The following is a 19,247-nucleotide window of genomic DNA, read 5'->3' as shown; positions in this document are numbered from 1 at the left end:
TGTCCTGAAACAATTACAGCATTAGGTTTCTGGCCATGGCAAAGTTAAAAAAAAAAACGTGTGTGTGTGTATGTGTGTGAATTAGAAAGGGCTGTGCTTAAACTTCATCTTAAGAGACATGAACAAATGGCTGGACATACAATTTTTGCATTTGCCATTTTTTCCCAATTTTTTGCAATTGCAGCACATCACACCTCACACTCACACAGGGCTCTGTGGGAATGGCGAGAAGTTGGGATTTCAAACATAAATTGATGTCACTTGACCCACTTGAGAGCCTTATAGTCCCCTTCAGGGAGGTGGAAGCTGTAGTGCAGAGAGCAAGTGGCCTGGGCTCACAAAGTCAGTGACAAAGACAGGAACAGTTCCTGTGGAGATAACTCCAAACTGACAAATCTGACTGACTTCAAAAGGAAATTAGTTAATGGAAATATTTGGAAAGGTTTAGAAAAGTCTTATTTTTCACTCTAATCGAGTTTTTCAAGTATGATGTTACACAAACACAAAAGAAAATGTGTAAAATTATGAAAAAAAAACACCCCTCCCCAGAAAAAAAAACAGAGAAAAAGAAGAAAAAGAATTCAAGATAATTTTCTCTGTGCTGGGAAGAGACAAAGCCACAACTCATGTTACACTATAGAGATTTTCCAGGCATTTTGACCAACTTGTTCTCCTGGCTGGTGCACAGTAAAGCCAAAGGTCTTGTGAAGGTACCCCGCATTCTGCTGCCCCACTGCAGGAGTTCACCCCACCACCCTGAAGTGCCTCCGTGGGAATCCCATTGCCCTGAACTCCCCCTCAGTCAGCGAGGGGAGAGCACGAGCGGTGCCAGCCAGACATCTGCACAAGTGGAGTCAGAACTTGGGAGGGCTGAATCGGCCTCTACACTTGCCGCAATTCACATGCTGCTACTATGTGAACCCAGCGCTAAAAGCACTCCGACGGCTTTTCCAGGACTCCTGAAAGCTCCTTTGTGGAAACAGAGCTGACTGAACTGCCATTCAGGTCAAGAAAAATCAAGCACTGGGTGGGATTTCCAAGAGTACTTGGCCGTAACCTCACCCCGTTCCCCTTTGAAGTCGGCAGAATATTTACATCGACTTCAACTGAAGAAAAATCAGGCCATTAGAGAGCATTTGAAACACTCACTGCTAATGATGCTCTAGTTCCTTTGTACCCCCCAGCTCAAAGACCGTCTGCTTCGTCTGTCATTAAACACAATCCCAGCAATTGGTGAGACAGAGCACTGAGCCCAAAGTGCTGGCCCTAAAGGCACAGGGAAGTTGGAACGATTAAACCACGTGAATCTTTAACCTAGGATCACTCTCTGCCTACCACCATGGGGTCAGGCAGGACCCGTTATCTCCAAAACTGCCGTGGAAAGAAAGTGCTGCATCTCAGCCCTGCTATGCTGTGGGCTGCAAGTGGACTCTGAAAAAAATAATAGATCAAAATAAGAATGTATGTTGAATTAGCTGGAATCAGAAAGAACAACAGTGAAAAAATGCTATTAAATGCAGACAAACATCCCATTGCCAGGGCAGGAAGGATGGGCTAGCTGCTCAAAAGATCAATGGAAGTGGGTCATCACTGGTTTGCAGACATCACTCACACCTCCAGCCCGTGTTCAGATGTGCTGCTGAATGAATGCAAGAGAAGAGCACCTTTACAAACCAGACCTGCACTTTGGTTCCTTACTTTGCTTCCAGTAAGAGCAGCAGTAGCCCCGAAGAGCTGCTCTGTCTCCTTCTGTTTGCTGCTCTCTGTGCAGACTGAGTAATGCCTGGTGTCTGGTGGCACACAGGGCAAACAAAAACAAAATAGTTCACCTCTTGGAAAGACTCTTAATGTGCCTAGCTTAGAAGGCAGGGACGGCTTCTGGCAGAGGTCACCCTCTGGGCATGGGCAGAGGATGTGCTGTGTAACAGCCAGGACTGCTAACAGCCAGCAAAGGCAAACCAGGGCAATAACTCTTCAATTAAAAAGGAATTTTGTCATTATTTAAATTTAAATTCCAAGAAGACAAAACTGTTGCTAAAGGGATTTCATGGTATCTGCAGAAATGGAAATAGTTCCATTTTGTGAAAATTAGCTTGTTTACAGTGAAGTTTTGGATACCAAACCCTCGGAGGAGCTCTGGAACTTCCACATTGTCTGGAGAAGCCAACATTCATTGCCTGATGAAAAGTCGCTGGGAGCTGCTCTGCATCTCCTGGAAAGGCTCCAAGCCACAAGGAGGGTTCCAAACTTCCACAGATTCAAGGGACTTGGTAAAGTCTCACAACGGAGCACAAAATCATGCAAATCTGCAGCAGTTTAATCTTACCTCACAAACTCTCCTCCACAGAAAGGTTCTTCATCTTTCTAAAAAAGATGAGCCGCAACTGACGAAGAGATGGTTCCTTCATGCTGAAGTCACAGAAAATTAAGGCTTGGGGTTAAGTTAAATTAGTACAGCAGGTTAAAACCTTACTGTTTATATAAATTGAATCACATCACAAACAAAAGCAATGTGACTTTTCTATATTGAACCTGGATTTTGAGAAGGAAATGGTGCCCATGGGGTTGGAAGCAGGGTCTTGGGACTGGCTGTTGCTCTGTGATACTCAGCAAGTGATTTCCTCCCAGCTTTAAATTCCTAAAAGTAAATAAGGGAGGTTAAATTAGGGTCATTTGCAGACTGAAGTGAATCTGTGCAATGGGTTCAGTAATATTCATTTCTTCTACAGGGTAACTAAATTAACTTACATTCCTGGAAAAACACCACCGGCTCTGGTGAAAGATGTGCTGAACACTCACCTCACTTTTATTCTGAGCTTTGATTCAAACTAGGCTGGAACTCAGCAGAACAACTGAAAGTCATAAAGAACAACAACAAGTATAACAGTTCAACCCCGAGGATTTTATGCTATGGCTCACACAGCCCTAGCAGTGCTGCAAGTCATGGCAACATCTCCATTTGCACACCACAGGTTTGGTGCCAGTTCCCTCAAGTGCTGTTATTCAAGCTTGCCATGAAACTAACTATAAACTCCTAAAACCTGCAACAAAACAGGGTGGCCAAGGCTCCGTGCTGCAGCCGTGTGTCCATGGTATCTGTATTTGCCATGCTCAGCAGGTGACAGGACCTGGTCCAGCCTGTACCAGGTAGCTGAGAAGGGCCTAACACAGAAAGTGCTGGCCCTGCACTGATGCCACTGTGGCTGTGATTTCTGTTTCTTGGCATTCTAGATTGCATTACAGACCTCAGATTTCTCTAACTCAGAGCTTAATTGATGGAGCAGGTCTCACTCAGCACTGACAGTGACAGAGAACAGAGCTGGAAGGGACTTTAGGAAGTGATTTAGATCATCCTGCTCTAAGGCAGGATGAACCCATTCTAAACATTTCATCTTTGCAATCTTGACAATCCAAAGATACCAACATGACCTCTCCAAATTATCTATGGGATATCTTAGGCTTTGTCTCTGAAACAGAGACAGAAAGAGATGAGCTGGTGAAAGACAAGCGTCTGAGCTCAGCTTTTCCCCATATCTCACTGATAATGGATATCTCCTTGATTATCTTCCTTTGTATCCTTGGTGCCTCTTACTGTGATATTTCAGACAGAATAAACCAAACAATAATGAACCATCATCAAACTGGCAATTGCTTCCTGCCCAGCTTACGTTAGCAGAGAAAGAGAAAGCAAATGATGATTAGTCGTATGTCTGCACTCAAAGATAAAACCCCTGAGCAGAAGCCATCTGCTGAGGCATAAAATAATAATTCTAGCACTAGCCCTGTCTGAGTGCAGTGCCATCAGCTCTTCCTGAAACACAATGCAACACAAGCCTAATGCTGAGTTCTAGCAGGTGGCCCATAACCCTGTAATAAACTCCCTGACATTATTGATTTCCCCCCCCAAACTCAGCCCTTTTGTCTAACCACATTAACTCCTGCTTACCAAGTAGCTGCACGTGAGGCAGCATGCACATCAACAGCATCTCCTTTTGGTGAGCAATCACCATGCCAAATGTGCCTACTGAGCCTTCCCTGCTCTCTGAGATCTGCTCAAATATGTTATTTCAGAAGTCAAAACAACACTTGTTAGTTCTGGGTGCTTACAGGGATATTTCTATCTTAACTTGGGGAAAACTGAAATATGCCTCTGCTGCTAATTATGCATATGAAGAGAGCAGAAATAGGACCCAGACAGGCTGTTCCCATTGTACACCTTCAGCCCAAATCTGCCTGGCCCATATCCATGTGCTCCCAAAGCTTGTGGCCAGCACAGCAGCCTTTGCCTGTGCTTTGATGTTCAGAGGTGCATCTCATGCTGCCAAAAATCCTCCTTGCTCAGCCAGCTATCCAGCCAGCAGGAGATGTGTGGTCTTCTGAGGGCTGTGGAAAGGCATTCAAGCTCGGATCCCTGGCCATCCCCTGAACCTGCTGAGGTTCAGGATATCACTCAAAGGGGAAGGTTTGACTCTTTGCAGTCCAAAGCAAGATAAAGCTGAGGTCCCAAGGCATTATCTATATTTCTCTGTGGAAGCAATGTCCCTGCTTGAGACAAGCAGTTGGCAGCTGTGCACCAAAAGGGATCTGGCAGTGATGTTCCCTTTCAAATGTCTGGCTATCAGCTTTAAGTGCAACAAGCTTTACATACACCCCGGAACTTCGTTACTGTCTAAATGAGACAGGTTTTTTTTAGAGTGCAGGCATCATATTTTCAGCTGTGCATGGACAAGGAGCCATCTAGAGAGGGTGCATGGTGAGGCTGAAGAAGAGCATGTCCTTGGAGCTGCCTGCATGACTAGGGTGCCTGTGGGCAGGGCAGATTTGGGTGTCCTGTTTGGAAGAAGGGGCCGATTGATGCTGTGGGCAGTGCAGGGAGTTGGCACCAGGCACTGCTGTCACCAGCTGCCCTGTGAGAGGACGAGGGGGCAGCTTCAAGGACCCGACAGAGTCTTTGCTTTATGCTACTCTCAGAGAAGAGCAGGTCCAGCATCCAACCTTCACCCCGGCCTTAATCTGCAGCATGTGCTGGGGACATGCATGGCACTCCCTCCAGCCCTCTGGTAGGGTGTGATGGCTCAGGCAGCAAAGTGCCACCGGCAGAGATGAGTCACAGCCTGTCTGGAGAGGGGGTGGCTCCTGTTTGTGTTGGCAAACCCGGCTGCCAGTGGCAGCGGGCCCAGGGAGCACGAGAGGCTGGGGCTGGAAGGGCCCCTGTGCTGAGGAAGAGATCAATGGGAGTTGGAGTTTTAACATCGCAGGGTGACGGTTCCTGCCAAGAGCCGTCCACAATAAACCAGCAAATCAATCCACCCTCCACTGAGTAACTCCAGATGAGGACTGCTGGCTTCTTAAATCTGATCAACAGTTTGCTGCTCCTTTAGCAGTGGCTTAAGGAAAAATACCCAAATAAAATTATACTTCTCTGGGCACCAGAGAATCCTCTTTCTGTCCTCAGTTAAAAGGTGTCACACCACACACTGGGTTAACTCTTGGCATGGAAGAGGAGGGCAGGAAAAAGGACAAAGAAATTATAATTTAGACAAAACCCAACAACAGTTAAGCTAGTTCTAGATTAACAACTCTAACCAGAACCTTGGGCACCCTAGGAAGGCTTTTCAAGACTGAGGCTGGTTACACACCAATGTCTCCACTGCTGGGAGCAGACCCAGGATGTTGCTTTGTGCCATCAGAGCTCAGGTTTGTCCATCTGAGATCCAGAGAAGTTCATCCCACTTCCTCATCCAGCAGACTCATTCCAGCATCTTGATCAGAAAGGGGTATTTTGGGGTAGTAATAGGGTTGTTTCTTAGGCTTGATCTCTTTTGGGAAGACCTTTATCACATCAGTATCTGACATGGATGAGGTAAGATAAGCCATAAAATCAGCTTTCATAATGGATTTGTTCATAAGAATGGAGAATGGGGATTACTTTATTGCTTCTATTAAAGAAAAAATGCACAATGCTTTATACACAAAGAGGAACAGGAAAACTGGGCCGGGGGACCTTGACAGAGACTCCAGTTCACAACTGGGCATTAACTGGTGTTGTTCTGGAGTGTCCAGTCAGATCCACTGAGGTCATTGGAGTTAAATTAACTTAGACCAGGCAAGTAAACAGCCCTCAATGAAACCCAGGAGACAGTGAGTGCATTAGTCAGAGCTTGGCTGTCCATGCTGGGACAATCAGGATCCCCGCTGTCCCTGAGCCAACCTGGGGCAGCCTGTATAGTGGTTTCCCTCCTGGATGTGTTCCTCAGGCTGGGTAACAGCATCTCTGGGATGTCCTGGCAGGAATGGGGCAGCTGTCGAGGGTTGTTTGGAGCCCTCACTGCTTCCCCTGCCCTCTAGAGCTGTCTGCCCACATTCACGGGGAGATTTATGGCAATGTTTTCCTCTCTCCCGGCTGAGCTCAAGTGGCCAAAGAACTGATCCAGGAATATGATCCCTCGGAGCTGAAAGCAGAAAGCTGCCATGGGACTTACCTGTCACTGGAGAATATCCCTGTGGATGGAGAAGGACAGCAAAACAGAAGGGCTGCACTGTCTGTCTGATACAAACCACTGTCTGATTTCTAGAGCCCCACTCTGCTCCCCCACAGCTGAAATGTGCCTTTGTGCAAGGGATCTCGGGTTAGGGACAGTTAAAAATAAGATAGTGCTGTTTTTTCCTGTTTGGAACAGAGTTCCACCTACGGTGGCCCACATTAGTGTGTCTCTCACTCACCAAAGCTAGCAAGGATGTGGCTGGCTGGCACCAGGAGAGGAGATGGAGGCTGTAAGATCCACCTCTGGCCCAGCAGATAAGGGGGTAAAACAGCCATAAAAGATTAAAGCTGGCAAGGAAAAATCATATCCGTGGCTACTCTGTGGCAATGCCATGGATTGAGGGAAAACTCCCTGCATGTGCAGTGGCTGTTGAGGTCAACAAGGCAGCTTCCCCAGCACTCCTCAAGACCCACATACAGCTGGTTTCAGAGCTTATCTGTAGTCAGTTTTACAATATAAAGTGTCTTTGTTTAGGCAACAGAACCACTCATACATGTGATTTTGTTGTTAATAGAGCTGTAAGAATTTTAAGTACCTTTTGGGAATGTGTCATTTTTGGTTGGCTTTTTTAGGCATCACAGGGTGCTGCGTTTGTCTTTGTAAACAAGTATTGAATAAAACATTTAGCACACAGCCGCACTTTGTACAAGTGTCATGCAGGTTTCTAAAGTTTCAGAGTGAATAAATCAACTGCAAACTGCTGCCTGGCAGTTGACTTCGCTCCTTATAAATAGCTAATTTGGACAACTTCGCTCTGCACGTCCCATGAAATTCAAATACTGTGCATATGGTTAATGCAGGCACACAAATCACAGCCCCTTTTATAAGCCTGGGTGGCTACAGAAATGCCACAGCCCGGGGCAGGTCGGCTCCAGGTTTGCTCTCCCTTTCTCCCAGAGGTGATCCCAGGAAGCACCAACAGGTCACTGTGCTATGCTGCCTGGCCCCAGGGGACGAGCAGGAGCCCCATGGTCACCCAGTTCACTGCTGGTTGTACTGGTTGGCAGCCATCACTGCTCCGGGGAGAATCGGGTCCAAACCCAGCCATGAAAAACAACCCTGGATTTATAAACAAAATGGGAAAAAAGTAAGGGCTGACTCTGGCTGGCTTTGCAGCTCTCAGCACTGGGCACGGGGTGGATGCACACCCTTCCCTCCTGCCCAGGCACAGCGCTGCTGGTCCAGCCCTGCAGAACCTCCACGTGGGATGCAAACTCACCCCATCCTCCCAGGAGGCTCTTAGCAACATGCAGGATCACCCAAGCTAGCCCAAAACTCAGCCCAGAAGCCCTAATCCTGGAAGGTGCTGAGCAACTCGGACTTCTGCCACTCATCTCTGGATTTTGGCACGTGTTCAGCACGAGCAGGATCAGCCCCTTGCTGTAATAATCAGGGAATGAGGAACTCAGCTTGACTGAGTTTCCCTCCCAGCCCCCAATGCAAAAATGCTGTACATTCCTTTATGCAGGTTTCCATAGAGTTTAACTTCTACTATTTTTTTGTTGTTGCTGTTAAAGGGGTCAGCTATGCACTGTACAATGGGATCTGGCTGTCAGGAAATATGGAGGAATTCAGGGACACTTTTAACATCTTCCTAGTGGGACTGGAAGGCAGCTTTAAACTTAACATCATGGAAATCTCCCAACCAAGGAGAAGAAAAAAGCCCAGAGGAGCCTTGGGAGAAGTTACGAAGACATTCTGTTTTGTTGATCCTAAGTTTAAGTAAATTATTTCTTCCCTACTTCCTTTGTTAGAATACTATATTCTGGCTTTAATTGCTTCAATCCTATTATTTGTTCCTTTTAGCAAGTGATTGTGTAGCCCCTTGCCGTGGGGAAATCCCCTGACTTCAGTCCGTGTTACTTAGACAAGTCCCCTTTCAGAAGTAAATGCCATTCTTAGCATAGGGAAGTACTTTAGGTCTAAAGGGGTTAAGAAGGCCTCCCTGCATTCAGAAACATGCAGGGGTCCCACCATGCCAGTTCCAGCCTTTTGAACTCTTTCCAGCTTTTTTTTCTTGCAACAAATCTGTCTGACTGCCACCAGGACATAGGAAGCGTGTGCCTGTCAAAGAAATCAAGTTTACTTTTTCTGACTTGTTAACAGAGGCAGGGTATAAATAGACCTAACTCTGCTCGCACAAGTAGCGTTTCTCTTAAAATAAGGGGGTGAACTTCCTAGGACCTTTAATCCAATGAGGTCCAGACCAAACTGCACTATCGACAGAGGCAGCAGAGGAGCTTGCTGAAATTTTTACTGAAGTCAGGTGCATCTGGGTTCCTCAAAAACTTAAGGCTTACCACAAAAAAAAAAAAAAAAAAAGCAACCCCAAGCAAACAAGAACTACTTCCAGCTCAGACACTGCCACTGCCCTGGAGAAGTTCTGAGATGTTGTTGGTGCTGTTCACTCGGTGGATGTGGATCTTGCTGGGGAAGAGCAGTGTCCTCTTGCTTCTGGAGGTCTCTCTGAAGGGGAGAGCCCTACCTCCAATCCGGTACTCGCACGCTGGGATATGCCCCAATGACATGAACCCCAACCTGTGGGTCGACGCGCAGAGCACTTGCAAGAGGGAGTGCGACGCTGACCTGGTGAGTGATGCACATTTCTGTGTCTCTGCGTCACGGGCACTGCTGGGGCTGCCAGGGGGTTTGGGGGGAGCCCTCTGTCCCGGCTGGAAGGGTGCTGGCACCTGGCAGGACCCAATGCAGACAGCGAATGTATAGAATTGACCCGTGACCTAAATAACATAGAAAAGGTTTGATGAGTTATCAGTTAAGAGGGGAGGTGTGTGCCAGCTGTCACTTTTGCTGGTGTGGGTATAGTGCTCATTCTCTTTGATCTTTTTCCTTGTTTTCATGTCAAAAGAAACGTCTGAATTTGATACTCCAGAACTCAGCATGCCCTGGGGCCAATCTGTAGTATTTATCTTTGTTGTGGCCGTGATCAATGTTTTATGTTCCTGAGAGGAATCCTGTATGAAATAGTTTAATTTAACACATAAATCATCAGCCTTTGCTGCATTTGAAGCGCAAAGCTTGCTTGGGGTGCAGAACAGGGCATGGCTGAAATGACCAGGCAGATGTTCTGTGGGATGCTCCCAACTCAAAATGTGTTTAGCTTACCACTCTAAAATTCATTTTTCAACCTGTCAGCACTGCCAGCTCAAGCCGGCATCTGAAAATACCTGCTTGTCCTACCTCTTACATCATGTCCCATGACAATGCTTCTGCAGCCCAAACCTGGCTGACAGGAACATTTACTGTGCTCAGAAAAAGTGTTTGGGTTTGTGCTCTGTATGTTGTTTCTGCAATGCTAAAAAGGGGGGAAAAAAAGACAAAAATTCTGGCCATAAGTAAACAAAGACATTTACTCAGATGGATCCCATGTGTTAGGAATGAAGGTGCTCTTTTTACTTTTGCCATTCCCAAATAAGCCGCCTCTGTTCCAACTACCAGGTGCAGCAATGAACACTAAAACACTTTCAAAACCCCAGCAGCAGCAGGAGCAGCAGACAATGATGTTTTAATAATTGACTGGTCAAAACCTGAAAGCCAGAAGCCATTGGCTACAAATATTCCTTTTGCCTAGTGGCAGCACAGAGTCCTGGGACTTTGGATGGAGTGAGTGTACTGCAGGCAACCAAGGACTCTGCCAAGCCACACTCCTTCATCCCAGCTGAAAACCTCCCCAGTCCTGGTTTCTAGCTTTGCTTCTGAAACCTAGTAATGTGCAGCTGGAAATGGGGAAAGAGTTTTGGTATTAGGTCATCTTTTTCCCAATAAGGAAAGGATACTGGACTCAGGAGAAGCTGTTTAGCTTGGTAGCTTAAAAACCATTTTGTTCTCACTTATGGAGAAAGCTGATGGATTTTAGGGGGCTTGTAGAGGTTTAACACACGGTGGAAATGTGCCCTGTTGGGCACATGGTAGCAGTTTTCCTGGTCCTTTGAAGTAATCCATAACCACCCAGCAACCCTGATCACATGTATCAAATACCTTTTCTGCACAGAAGATGAAAATTCTGCTAAAATTAACCACAATTTAGAGCTGACTGTAGCCGAGGCGGGGTGTAATAAATCACTAGAAGAGCGATGCTGCTCTTGAAAATAGGACTAAAATAGGACAGAGAAGCCATAATGAGCTGTTTGGGGTTTGTTTTTCTAAATACCATAGAAAAATTATTTTTGGAGCACATATTGCCTTACTTTTGAGATATTCTATTATTTCTTCTACAATGTGAACAATTACAAATCCTTGGCAGTTTCACCTCCAAGAGCTGGCTGTTAGTCTCAGAGAATTCAAATAATACTTTACATACTTCTGTGGAAAATAAGAAGGATTACTGCCTACAGCCATATGATAAGACTTTCCATCTGCTCTTTTTTCTCAGGGCTTGTCTTCAGGCATATTAGAGAGCATGGAAGGGGGGACTTGGTTCATAGTCAAGCAGTCCATGTGACTCTGGGGTAAAGGCTTATGAGGAGGTTTGTGTTTAAGAAACAGAAATACATTTTCCTTTGCAAGAGTCTTCTCCTTCAGCACTTCAGAACCCCCTGGGAAACACTGAGAGGATATTTCTCCTCACTGTCATGGGGGCACTGAGTTTCAAACCACAGGTATCTGTGGCAGAGCTGAGTTTCTGGGCTCTCTGCTTGCTGAGTGTCCAAAAAGGCCTTTACTCTGTTCCCAGTAATGATCAGGTGAATTTCCTTCCCCACAGGAGTGCGAGACCTTTGAGAAGTGCTGCCCCAATGTCTGTGGAACCAAGAGCTGTGTGGCCGCTCGCTACATGGACATCAAGGGGAAGAAGGGGCCTGTGGGGATGCCCAAAGAGGCAACCTGTGACCGCTTCATGTGCATCCAGCAAGGCTCAGAGTGCGACATCTGGGACGGGCAGCCCGTCTGCAAGTGCAAGGACAGGTGTGAGAAGGAGCCAAGCTTCACCTGCGCCTCTGACGGGCTCACTTACTACAACAAGTGCTACATGGATGCAGAGGCCTGCATCAAAGGCATTACACTGAACGTGGTCACCTGTAGGTACCATCTCACCTGGCCAAACACCAGCCCCATCCCCCCAGAAACAACAGCTCGCCCTACCACCGCCTACTCTGAGACAACAGTCGTTGATATCCTGCCCCCTGCGCTGGTGAACAACCCTGTCCATCAGTCTGTCTACGTGGGAGAGACCGTCAGCTTCCTCTGTGACGTCACCGGGAGACCCAAGCCAGAAATCACGTGGGAGAAGCAGGTCGATGGGAAGGACAAAGTCATCATGAAGCCAAACCACGTCAGAGGGAACGTCGTGGTCACCAACATCGCCCAGCTGGTCATCTACAACACGCAGCTGCAGGATGCAGGAATCTACACCTGCACTGCCCAGAACAGCGGTGGCCTCCTGCGGGCTGATTTCCCTTTGTCAGTCATCAGAGGAGAGCCCACATCCAAGGAAGCTTCCCAGAACAAAACACATTTTCCCACCGACGAGTGCCTGAAGCAGCCGGACAGTGAAGACTGTGGGGAGGAGCAGACCCGGTGGTACTATGACGCCAAGAAAAACAACTGCTTTACTTTCATCTACGGCAACTGCAACAGCAACCTCAACCACTTTGAGACCTACGAGAGCTGCATGCTGACGTGCATGAATGGCCCCATCAACATCTGCAACCTGCCAGCCCTTCAAGGCCACTGCAAGGCCTACGAGCCCAGGTGGGCCTACAACAGCCTGACAAAGCAGTGCCAGTCCTTCATCTACGGCGGCTGTGGGGGCAACGAGAACAACTTTGAGAGCCGGGAGGCCTGCGAGGAGATGTGCCCCTTCCCCAAGAACACGCACTGCAAGGCCTGCAAACCCCGCCAGAAGCTGGTGACCAGCTTCTGCAAAAGCGACTTTGTCATCCTGGGCCGCATCACGGAGCTGACCGAAGACCAAGACTCAGGACACGCCCTGGTGACGGTGGAGGAGATTCTCAAGGATGAAAAAATGGGATTAAAATTCCTGGGGAAGGAACCACTAGAAATCACGCTTTTGAACATGGACTGGAGCTGCCCGTGTCCCAACATGACCACAGTGGATGGCCAGCTCATCATCATGGGCGACGTCCACAATGGCATGGCCGTCCTACAGCCAGACAGCTTTGTGGGCACCTCCAGCATCCGGCGCGTGCGCAAGCTCCGCGAAGTCATCCACAAGAAAACTTGTGAGCTCTTGAAAGAGTTCCTGGGATTGCATTAACCTCCCTCACACGTGTGAGCAGCCCCAATCCGTGTGTTAGTAGGGCTAACAAGTGATAGGCTAGTGCCAAACTAAACACACTGTTTGAAGATACACTGTAGGAATTATGCAGAACCCCTATTTTAATCCATTAATGATGCTTAGCAACAACATAGTTTGGTCTTTGGCAGGCATGTAAACCCGCAGCAAAAGGCCATTAATCTTGCATTGAAATCAAATTGTCCATATAGGAGTGCCATTTAACTAGGTGACTCACTTCAGCAATTATAAAATTTTTATCTAGCTTCCATCATATATGACAGAATTCATAGTATTTGTTTGGCTAGTTGGTACACAGCTAAGAAATATATAATGTCAATTTAATCTGTCTCATTTTCAGTCTGGTTCGTCATTTTAATGTACATGCTTAACTTCTTATAGCAACACTAATATTTCAAGAGAAAAGCCTGTAAATTATTTTCTACATTTACAATTGTGCACATTTAACCAACCTATGCATTATGAGTTTGCTTCTTTTAATTAAAATTTTCCTTTTTTTTCCTTTTAAAAACCTCATTTTTAAATGGCAACTGCTACCTATCTTGCAATCCTTACTGGAGGAGAAACTCCCTTGATCCTATGCCCAGGACAACAGGTCCCTGTAAAAGCTCAAGGCACAGTCTCACCCTGAAATGACATTTCTGTCACCAGAACAAGGTCAGCAAACACCCTTGTTCCCTGTTTAAGTTTCAATCAATATATTGTCTATCACACAAAGTCCAAGCCAAAAGGATAGCAGTGTGCTGCCAGCTGTCTTGCTTTTGAAAAGCCTTTACACCTGAGCATACACAGCGATTTATTGCTTATTTTCAGTAGCAATCCTGCTTTTATAGATGAGAGAGCAAAGTAAGACAAGTCAGAACAAAATTCAGCCTAGGAAAGTGTGATACACAGTCTGCAAACTGCATTAGGCAGACACAAAGCTCCTGAATCTGAACTGCACAAAGCAAAGTGGACACTTTAAAGGCTTTTATCAGTGTCACCCTTTCAGAGCCTTTTTAGAGTCTTTCAAACCTCAGAATACACTTTCCACCAGGCCACTGTATATCGGTGTCTGAATAAATTCCCTAAGACAGCTAGCACGAGCTGTGGGTGGGAGCAGGTGAGTACACATAGGATCAATCATTTTAACATTTGTGTGTCCAAAAAATGTAACATTTGCCTATACAAAATCCTTAAATAAAGAAAAGGCTGATCCTGCAAACATCCTGACTTGCTGAGGACTGTGATTGCAGGGAAGAGGGGTGAGCACGGCACAGTGAGCCTTGTCCCTGCTCCTTGTTCTGTGGGCTCAGGCAAGCGACTGTGGCAGAGCCCAGAGCTTGCTGCCCTGCACAAAGAGCCAGTTCAGGACTGGAGCAGTGTCAAGACATGTCTGGGTGAGAAGAAGGAAGGGAGGAAGGGAGGCAGGAAGGTGCAGGCAGTGCTGCCCCATGGTGCCATCTAACGGGCTCGCTGCGGGCGGCCGAGGCTGGCAGTGGGCACACACACACTGCTTCAGGCCTGCTGGGGCTGGCTATGGCAAGGGCTGGGGAAGGAGATTAAACAGGCAGATGTTGCACATCTGCACCCCACAAAGCCTGTGCACGTGGCAGTTGCAGGGAGGAAAACTCCCAGCAAGAGAAACGGCGTCCTGGATGTGAGTCCAGCTCTGCTTCCCCCGATTCCACGCTCTGCACCAGCAGCCAAGCCATGGGTAGAGACCACTGCAGGATGGAAAACTGGGCTCCTCTCCCAGTGGTTTGGGCTTGGGTTATTTCTGAAATGTTCCTGCAATAGGAATGGATCTAAATCTCCAGTTATTTGGATAATTTCACAAGAAGCTGCATGGGAGGGAGAGAGAGGAGTCTGGGCCAGGCTTTGCAGACAAAGAAAATACCTGCTGAGTCTTTTGTTGTACCTTTCCTAAGTGTATGTGAAAAAACCCTCCAGTTAAAGGCCCATAATGTTTGTGTATGTTCTTGTGGAGACCACTTTCTGCAGATGGGAGATGCTGGCCCTGCTGCCCTCTGAAGCAGCCAGCATGTCCACTAGATCATCCCTGGCTGTGGCAGCTGCCACTGACCATGGCTCATCTGCCATTTTTTAAGCAACCTGCAGGAAGTGGCATGTTCTTGCCATACTAACACAAAGGTTTGAAGATGAAGGTTTAATAAAGACAGGGTTTGTATGGCTCCTTTTTTTCCTAAAGTTGGGGATTTTGCAAGTGTGGGAGTGTTGAAGTGAGTGTTGGAATGATTCAGGAGACATGGAGCTGGTTGTTCAGAAGAGCTGGGATTCAAATGGAGCTGGGAGCAGAAAGCAGAGGATTCATTGCTGCTCCAGCCAGCACAGTGCAGTGCTGAAGCCTTGGCTCTAAAGTGCTTTTTTGGCTTTCCCTCCTGCTGAATCCCCTGGGAAGGCAGCAGGCACTTAAAACATGCAGTGTGCAAGTGCTCTGAGGCACCGAGAGCCAGGGCTGTGCAAGGTGTGAGGTGTCTGCCACCCCCTTGGGGCACACAGGCCTGGTGCGTGAGGTTTTCCTGCACAGGGCACCTCGGGGACACTCTGGGTCAGTTTTCCAGTGTGGTGGGGTGAGATGGACACTGAACAGACCAGCCCAACTCCCTAACACAGCACAGCCACTCTCATGTAGCTCCTGTCCAAACCTGCAGACATGACCGGGTCCTGTGAGCCCCTGGCTGTGCCCCACTGCATAGAACCATCACAGGTACCCTGAGGCAGAAGGAGCACTGCCACAGGCATCCCTCACCAGGAAAAAAAAACATTCCTGGTAGTGCTGGGAGCACCACACCTCCCCGTGGCATGGGACTGACCCCAACCCCAAGCCTCTCCACCTTCTGACCTTGAAGAATTCAGCTCTCCATTCAAAGCCAGTATTTTAGTTCAGCCTCTTATTAAACCCTTAAGAAGCCTAAAATTCGAGCCTGACCAGTCCAGCAGCCCAGGGCTGTTGCTGCACGGGGCCAGTGCTAGACGATGTTGCTCCACCTTTCAGGACTAATGGGCATGTGCATGTGGCTCCTCACCAGGAAATCCCTTTTGTGTTGCTCATGAGCTCAGGTTGCATCCTGCTCTGTGGGGTCCTAAGCTGAAAGGAAATACCAGTATTTAAAGTTTATATAAAATGTATGAGAGGAGGGAGACAAAGGGAAAAGGCTCCTTGAGTCCTTTTCCCACATGGCTGTGGGCTCAGAAGGAGCACAGTGCCTGTGTGAGGCTCCAGGGAAGAGCTGGGGCATTGATGCCACCTCCAAAGCCACACGGCCGTGGCCAGTGACTGATGTCAGAGCTTTCCTGCACATGCAGACAGGAGGGAAACAGCATTCCCCACAGGCACTGGCTCAGGAAACAACACAGAATCATTAAGGTTGGAAAATACCTCCTAAGACAATTGAGTCACACCGAGAAGCTGAGAACAGACCCACATTGGCTGGGTCTGAGACCTGAAGGGGTTCCCCAGAGCTCAGGGATGGATCTGATGGAACCTTGACAGCCCTGAACCAGTGTGAGGTACCCACCTCCATCACTCCCAACCTGGAGTGAGGATGAGAAGTGCAACCCCCAAATCTGCAGCTGGACGGACACCACGGGGCACCTGGACCCCAGCAGGAGTCACGGGTGGCTGTGTCTCACTCTGTTAACAGGGGACAAACAGCAGCAGCAGCCAAGTAATGCTGTGTGGCTGCTGCACAGGGATTGTAGGTGGGGCTGGTGCCACCCAGGGCTGCTGTCACAGGGCAGGGCACGAGGGCATGAGGAGCTGCACGCATCAAGAGCTGGATGGGTTGATTACTTGTTGGGGTGGAACAGGATGAAGGGTTTGCCTAAAGCCATGGGAAAAATCAGTTATGGTGAGCAACAGCTCTCCCTCATTGCCCCCCTCATGTTAATGTTACTAGAAAGTTCTTCATTTCCCCAATTGTCATTGGTTCATGTTTGGTGCAGTAATTTTAATATTCCTAACCCCAGTTTATGATTGGAACCCTCCCCTCAGACTCTGCCCCTAACCTACCCTATTTAAGTTCCTATTTCGCCCTAACCCTTTCTGGTGCACCCCATACTGACATCCCCTTCTGTGAAGTTTCTTGTTTTGCACATTAAAGCCTATTTTATTTTCGGGTCACCAAATTGTGTCCCTGTCTCTTTTGCCGACTGTTCCAAGTTAACACCCAGCCATACAAGCTGGGCCTGGCATGTCACAATTACTCAGAGACTGATCCTGCATCACCCACAGCACCCAGAGCTGCTGAGCTCAAAGGAAAGAGGCAATTGAGTGTGTTCTCATTGCTCCAGATGAGGTCAGGCAGAAGATCTAATGGGCAACCAGGTCCAGAACAAGGAGCAGACAGCAGTGATGATGCCACTGGAATATGATTCAGACAGCAAAGGTCTTTAAGAGCTCAGTTTCCACTGGTTTCAAAATAAATTAGGGACCCCTGCAAGAATTCCCCCCTGGCCATGGGTCTCAGTTCCTGAGGGAGGTGATTGTGATGAAGGTCATACACAGCTTCAGCCAACACCTAATGATTTCCTGCAAAAAGGAGGATTCATTCAGCTGGCACCAAATGAGCACCTTGTACCACAGGACCCACTTCCTCCACCTGAAGCACCTTGTGCCCCAGTTGGCTGTAATTTGTGCATGTGCACGTGCTGGGAAATTCTCCCTGTGGATAATTAACAGGAAAAGATCATGGCCAGGCTGGTACCTCCAATGAGGCTGGATGGAGCCAGATTTTAAAGGCACAGCTGTGAAAATGTCAGCCTAAGCAAGAACATCCAGCTTAGAGCCTGTTTTAGTACCAAGTATTTAGTGTTTTCTAAAAACACTAGTCCAGTCTTCTGCCAGGACTGGTTACTGATTGACACGAGTGACCTCCAGCTGCTGTATTGATTTACAGCAGCTGTCAAAGGGCAAAAAATTAGCCCCATGCCCAAGACCTGAGAACCTCTGAATGGAGATTGCACAACTGAATGAATGTTCTGCCAGCACTTTAAATCTGACTTTAAAAAGTCAGCTTGAGATCCTGATCTCCAGTGCAAACAGCAGTGGGATTTGAAGATAAGTTTGCAGCACTAGAGGACGAATCTATTAGCCAAAAAAGCAGAACAGTCTGTTTAATTCCCAGGTATTTATGGCTGGGCAAATTATATGACATTTAGGCCTCAGAGTTTAGAAAGCAAATGGAAAGTCTTCCATGGGCTGATAGGTGGGTCAGGTTTCAGTGAGGAAACTCTCTAACTCCAGTATTTTCCTCTGTGCCCATCCCTGCATCCACCTTTCTTCTCACCCAGCTGTCCCTGGTGCTAGCCCAGCCTACAGGTGTTGGGGTCCAAACCTCTGGCTCGTTGGTGGACACAGACCTGCACGTGCCAAGGACCAGCCCTGACACAGGTAATGAGAGTGAAATGTCCACGTTTCAGAATTATAGGGACACTTTAGGGTGGGGACAAGCCTCCCCAGAGCCCAGGTACTGTCCCCTGGGCCAGGAGACTGGTGACCATAGGATGGAAAGGACCACTGGGCTTGTCCCACCTGGCAATTCCAAACCCCTCTCATGTATCCCAGATATGCAGGAGGGAAGGAGAAGGCTGGACACAAGAGAAAGAGGGAGTTTCCTCCAGAGGAGGGAGGGGAAGCATTTTTTCACCTTAATCTGGTCTTAAAACAGTTGTTCTAGATTACCTGGCATAAAAAGAGCTACCATAAAGGGATTTGTGCCTGCTCTTTCTCCTCTGCTCTGCTCCTCACACCCCTGAGCCAAGGGGGGAATGTAACACGTGTAAAGGACATTGCTTCCTCTGCTGCTTGAAATAAACAGGAAAACAACAGTAATAAATCTCCAGGATCAGATGGTTTTCACCCAAGGGTAAAAGTACTTACATAAAACATTGCTTAACCATTAACTGCAGTAGATAACCTTTGCTTCAGTGCATGGCAGGACCAGAGCACAGAAGGTAGCAAACACGGGGCTAATTTTAGAGGAGGGTTCCCAAGGGCTGGGTATGAAAACTCAGCAAGTCTGGTAGAAACAGTAAGAGAGGCTAAAACTCACAGCTGAGTGATAAATAGGATGTGAGGAGGAAGATGTGTGTACTTCAGCAGAGGGAAGTGATCCTCTGTGACACTTCCTTTGAAGCAATCACAAGGACAGGGATGATTTAGCTCAGGGAGTTGACTTGGATCAAGGCCTTAGAGCTCCAGCTCTCTCACCCAAGGCTTTTAAAGTCATTTATCTGTCCTGAGTCTGGGAGAGGTGTGACAGCCTCCTGAGCCAACAACTCAGGATATTGTTGATGGTTGAAACATCAGAAAGAAAGAAAGGGTGGGGCCAAAAGATCAGTGTTCACAGTGAGGAGAATCATCAGCACTGTCCAGGGAGCCTGTGGAGATGGTCTGGGAGAGGGATGGGAGAGGCAGGATATGAAGG

At 47.7% G+C, this 19,247-nt stretch overlaps 1 protein-coding gene across 1 annotated transcript; it reads left to right on the top strand.

Moving 5' to 3' along the window:
* Positions 1 to 8,196: 8,196 nt before the first annotated feature.
* WFIKKN2 (WAP, follistatin/kazal, immunoglobulin, kunitz and netrin domain containing 2) lies at positions 8,197 to 14,104 on the top strand. Its single transcript, XM_014878148.2, has 2 exons — positions 8,197 to 9,134; positions 11,266 to 14,104. The coding sequence occupies exons 1-2, from the start codon at positions 8,934 to 8,936 to the stop codon at positions 12,775 to 12,777; spliced, it is 1,713 nt and encodes a 570-aa protein (XP_014733634.1). The 5' UTR covers positions 8,197 to 8,933; the 3' UTR covers positions 12,778 to 14,104.
* The last annotated feature ends 5,143 nt before the right edge of the window (positions 14,105 to 19,247 follow it).

This window comes from Sturnus vulgaris, chromosome 20 (genome assembly GCF_052056855.1).
Source record: "Sturnus vulgaris isolate bStuVul1 chromosome 20, bStuVul1.hap1, whole genome shotgun sequence".
Classification (NCBI taxonomy): Eukaryota; Metazoa; Chordata; class Aves; order Passeriformes; family Sturnidae; genus Sturnus; species Sturnus vulgaris.
The sequence above is the reverse complement of the archived record's forward strand: the minus strand, read 5'-3'. Positions and strand labels throughout refer to the sequence as shown.

What these genes read in the sequence shown, in the direction of transcription:
- WFIKKN2 (XM_014878148.2), top strand. Translation starts at nt 8,934, where the DNA reads ATGTTGTTGGTGCTGTTCACTCGGTGGATGTGGATCTTGCTGGGGAAG. An exon ending in GGGAGTGCGACGCTGACCTG is followed by an intron (nt 9,135 to 11,265) that starts GTGAGTGATGCA and finishes CCTTCCCCACAG; the next exon opens with GAGTGCGAGACCTTTGAGAA.